Here is a 5,000-nt window from a genome sequence, read left to right as displayed (position 1 = left end):
CTCGCACCCCTGTGTTTGGGGTATGAAATGTTGAGTAGCGAGTGGGGGGGGGGGTTTGTCTGTTTGTGTGCATGAAAGGGGAATGAAATTTGCCTCATGGCTAACCTTCTGCCAAACCTGTGGCTCCGAGTCTTAAGAGACCACCAGCCACCTCCCCTTTTCCCGTGAGGCACTTAAAAAAAAAAAAAAAAAAAAAAAATGAAGCTTCTGTTCGGTTCTGCTTGTGTTCTCATGACCTCTTGTTCAGGGCAAGTGACAAAATGATTCTGTACAAAGAGAGTTGCCTCGGCGATAACGCCAAACCAGTACGGTCCTTAGATACGTACGGTCCGCTCCCCCTGCCTTTTCAGCATTGTCCGTTCAGCTCTTCTGTCAACGGTTCTGTGTGTTGTGCGCTTGTGCTGCGCTCGGTGGATGATTGTAGATGCGGCTGTGGGCTTTGCAACGTCTGGATCTCTGTCTGTCGGCCACAGAGTTGCTCAAAGTGGCTCTGATGCTTCTGCACTGTTTATTTAGCACCAAAAATTTACCAGCCCTACCTTCTTATCTCTCTTTTTTTGTTTTTCTTCTAAAGTTGGCGTTTCAGGCCAACGCACGCATACTTATAAATATAAATATACATATATAAATATGTTTTACTAATTTTAAATAAAGAGCTTTGAATTTTGAACCATGTTTGTTGGCGTTTTTATTTCGTCTGACAAAACCAAATTCAGTTTTGATTATCCGAGTGTAGGTATTCATGTGCATTAACTTAGTAACAAAGCTTAATATAACTTAATATTATTTTTTTCCTTCAGATAATCACTACAACCTTCACTGGTGTTAGAATTTTTCAATCGTTTACAATGTTGTAACCATCTTAACCTAGAGACATTTTAATTCTGAATGAAAATTGGCAAAATATAAAAACGAAACCAGACATCTAAGAAGACACTTGAATAAGTTTACTTTTACTTATAGCAAAAAACATGAAGCCGTCCAAAATAAGTTTGTTTAGCGCTTTTTTGGACACTTAAAAACGTCAATAAATTGAAGTACACCAGGATAGGATAGATATCAAGACTTTCAATTATATGCTGTAAAATAACTTGTTTAATTGACCCATCATGTTCAAACATCATCTGCAGAATTATTATTACTGAAAGTTTTAACACAGTTAGCGGATTATTACTGAACGTTTTAACACAGTTAGCGGTGGTTAATATCCCTGAAGTACAGTTAGCGCTTGGCACAGTTAGCGCTTGGCACAGTTAGCGCTTGACACAGTTAGCGGTGGTTCATATCCCTGAAGCACTGTTATCGTTTAGCACAGTTAGCGTTTAGCACAGTTAGCGGTGGTTAATATCCCTGAAGCACTGTTATCGTTTAGCACAGTTAGCGGTGGTTCATATCCCTGAACCACAGTTAGCGTTTGGCACAGTTAGCGATAGTTCATATCCCTGAACCACAGATGCCGTTTAGCACAGTTAGCGGTGGATCATATACCTGAAGCACAGTTAGCGTTTAGCACAGTTAGCGGTGGTTCATATCCCTGAACCACAGTTAGCGTTTGGCACAGTTAGCGATAGTTCATATCCCTGAACCACAGATGCCGTTTAGCACAGTTAGCGATAGTTCATATCCCTGAACCACAGATGCCGTTTAGCACAGTTAGCGATAGTTCATATCCCTGAACCACAGATGCCGTTTAGCACAGTTAGCGGTGGATCATATCCCTGAAGCACAGTTAGCGTTTAGCACAGTGGGCGTTTAGCACAGTTAGCCGTGGCTCATAGCCCTGAAGCACAGTTAGCGTTTAGCACAGTGGGCGTTTAGCACAGTTAGCCGTGGCTCATGGCCCTGAAGTTTTAAAGTGTACAACAGAAAGCTGTTGGTATTGTTGGTAGTGCAGACTGGTAGTGTTGATAGCATGCCTCCAGTTGTACAGCAGTGATGAGTCCAGATGAATGGGAAGACTTTGACAAAAGCTTAGCTTTGACAAAAGCCTAACAGATCCGACTCCTATGATTTTAACATAAGCATTCTCTATAAGACAATCATTTAATATGATAATATGATGAAATAGAATAATTTCAGTTATATTTACTCTTATGATTTTCATATCAGCATTCTCTACAAAATATAATTATTTCAGTTAATTTTATATTACGAATGTAATGACACTCTCAGTGTGATAAAATACAAGCGCTTTTTTTTTTTTTTTTTCCAAATGAAGTGAAATTTGAAATGCAGGAGGGCGCCTCCATTAGTGAAATCTGAGGATGTTAACCACCTAGTCTGGGCTTCTGGAGCTGTGCAGAATTAAACCCATTGGGAAATAGGCCGCTGTAGCATTGCGTCTGTTCACATTCAGAATGCACCTCTGCACACACACACACACACACACACACACACACACACAGGATTGCGTCTGTTCACATTCAGAATGCACCTCTGCATGATCCCTGTTGTGTGAAAGTCATGGCAGGTCTCAACAGTATTGGTCAGCTGTAAAGATCTCCACAAGAGATCAGGCAAATAATAATAATGATTATTATTATTATTATTATTATTATTATTATTACCGTAATTTCCCGACTATTAGCCGCGGCTTATTCATTGATTTTGCAAAATTTCTTCAGCTATGAGGTTAATACAAGGGGGCGATTAATATGGTGTTAATATGGTTTTGCTTCTTTTAACTTGCATAAAACACTGACCTGCGGCTTATACACAATGCGGCTTATATGCGGGAAATTACTGTATTATTAATGTTTATTTGGTTTGAACATAGCAATTACATTGGACAAACCAGATGCATTGTTTTGATTGTTTTAGCACAGGTGCAAATGAGAGTATGTATGTATCTGTCTACCATGCAGTGCTAAAACTCCCCGTGTGTGTGTGTGTGTGTGTGTGTGTGTGTGTGTGTGTGTGTGTGTGTGTGTGTGCAGCCTGGGCGGTGCTGGCGCGAGCGTGGCGGGGCCTCGGCCCGAGGACGGCGTTCTGGAGGCGGTGCTGTTCTCCATGGGCCGCACCATGAGCCAGGAGGACGTGCGCCAGCTCATGCAGCGCACCGTGCAGCAGGTACACACACACACGCACGCACGCACGCACGCACGCACACGCACACACGTGCACCAGACCTGCCAACATGTACGCATTTTGCGTAGCGGGCACGCATTTTGACCTCCTAGTACGCTGGTACGATTTCATGCTCTAAACTACGCATTTCGTTTGATCTCGCATTTCGTCAGTGTCAGTGAAGTTGTCAGTGAAGTTGATTCTGCGCTACAGAGCCACAGCCATAGATATAATTCACAAGGTCTTAGTACAACTAAGTAGTCAATTAATTTCGGTAGAGACCGTGCTATTGCAGATCCCAAAGGGAAAATATGCGTCTATTCCGAAAATAGACAAACACGCTTTTATTTTGCAACTTGTGTTCGCGGTTCTCATCCCTCAGTCACGCCATTTAAAGTGAAAGTGTGTGCAAGCGCAGGTGCGTCTGACATGTCAGAGGACAGGGGTGTCACAGCTGGTATAGTTAAACTTTGACAATTATATTCAAAACGAGTGAATTAGTATAGCAGGCAGCGTGTTTTCTTCTAATGTTGCAAACGTTATCACTTCAAGACCGCTAACCTTATGTTGCCATCTTGAGTTATGTAAAAATAGACGTAGCATACTACAACGAGATTCTGTGATGAAGAATTCATTCATTTTGAACAATTTATGGTGTAAACGGTGGAGCGAGTTCAGACAACTTAAACAGAGAACTTCATTAGTATATCAAAGGCTATGTAAATAAAAGATTAATTGCTCCTTAACTGGCATGTGCCATTCTACAAAAGCAATGATGATTGGCATGCTGAAATCTTTCAAAGAAACGATCTATTCATCTGGAATATTCCTTCCTACAGGGCACAGTTTAACATGCAATGTGAATACTGTTTTCACAACATTGTTAGTTAAGCAAAATAATCTGCAAGTAGCTTAGGCTGCAGGTTAAACATTTCAGATCAACTTTACAAATGCAAGCTTAATGTAGGCTAGTTTATGGGTTCTGATTTGTTCCAATAGCCTATCTTGTCATACTTACTTCAGTAGGATATGCTAATAGGTTTCCATAAGGCCTATGACCTCTTCAAAAGCCAGATAATTCAGGCTCAGATATTGTCTTTGTTTTAAGGCCTGAACCATGTTCAAATAATAAAAAAAAAGACTTTATTAGATTGCACACACCCACATTATATTTTATGTGAAGAGTAGCCTTTATATGTAATTTGTATGATATTCTTTAATTAATATGCACCCCTCCACCCACCCACCCCCACAGACACAGACACACACACACACACACACATGTACACATACACACTGTATACACATACAGTGCCACCAAAGTAGGCTATCAGGCTACCTTGGTTGTAGCCCATACACTGTGCTAATAACAACTTGGTATGGAATTTCATTCAAAGTGGTATAGAAAAGGTCTTAAATAGAGTCTTGACACGCACGCACGCACGCACGCACACACACACACACGTTTATTATTGTCCTGCGCCATACAGCGCACTGTGCAGCAGGTACATACTCTACACACACACACACACACACACACACACATGTTTATTACTGTCCGGCGCCATACAGCGCACTGTGCAGCAGGTACTTACACACATACACACACACACACACAGCTCGTATGGCTGGTGTAGGGGATGTGCAGTAAGTGCAGTCAAAGCACTGTGCAGCAGGTACACACACACACACACACACACACACACACACACACACACACACACACACACACACACACACAGCTCGTATGGCTGGTGTAGGGGATGTGCTGTAAGTGTAGTCAAGGCACACACATCCCAATTAAAATGGCCTGTGAGCCTTTTCCTACGGCTGAAAAAAAAATTAGGATGTGACGTGTCTATTAATTGCTTGACCTTTCTTCAACACCCTTCTTTCACAGGTCGTAGCCAAACTGTCTAGTTTTTGCCCCGCAA

General features: G+C 41.8%; 1 protein-coding gene across 6 annotated transcripts in view; it reads left to right on the top strand.

Annotated features, from left to right (window-relative positions):
• The window catches only part of LOC134064322 (cullin-9), an 84,092-nt gene that overhangs the window by 63,420 nt on the left and 15,672 nt on the right, over positions 1 to 5,000 (top strand). For all 6 annotated transcript variants that reach the window (XM_062520220.1, XM_062520219.1, XM_062520218.1 and 3 more), the window contains one exon: positions 2,937 to 3,069. In XM_062520220.1, coding sequence (XP_062376204.1) covers positions 2,937 to 3,069 — 133 coding nt within the window. The remainder of the gene's footprint in view (positions 1 to 2,936; positions 3,070 to 5,000) is intronic.

Source organism: Sardina pilchardus, chromosome 18 (genome assembly GCF_963854185.1).
Source record: "Sardina pilchardus chromosome 18, fSarPil1.1, whole genome shotgun sequence".
NCBI lineage: Eukaryota > Metazoa > Chordata > Actinopteri > Clupeiformes > Clupeidae > Sardina > Sardina pilchardus.
This window is presented reverse-complemented; position numbering and strand designations above follow the sequence as displayed.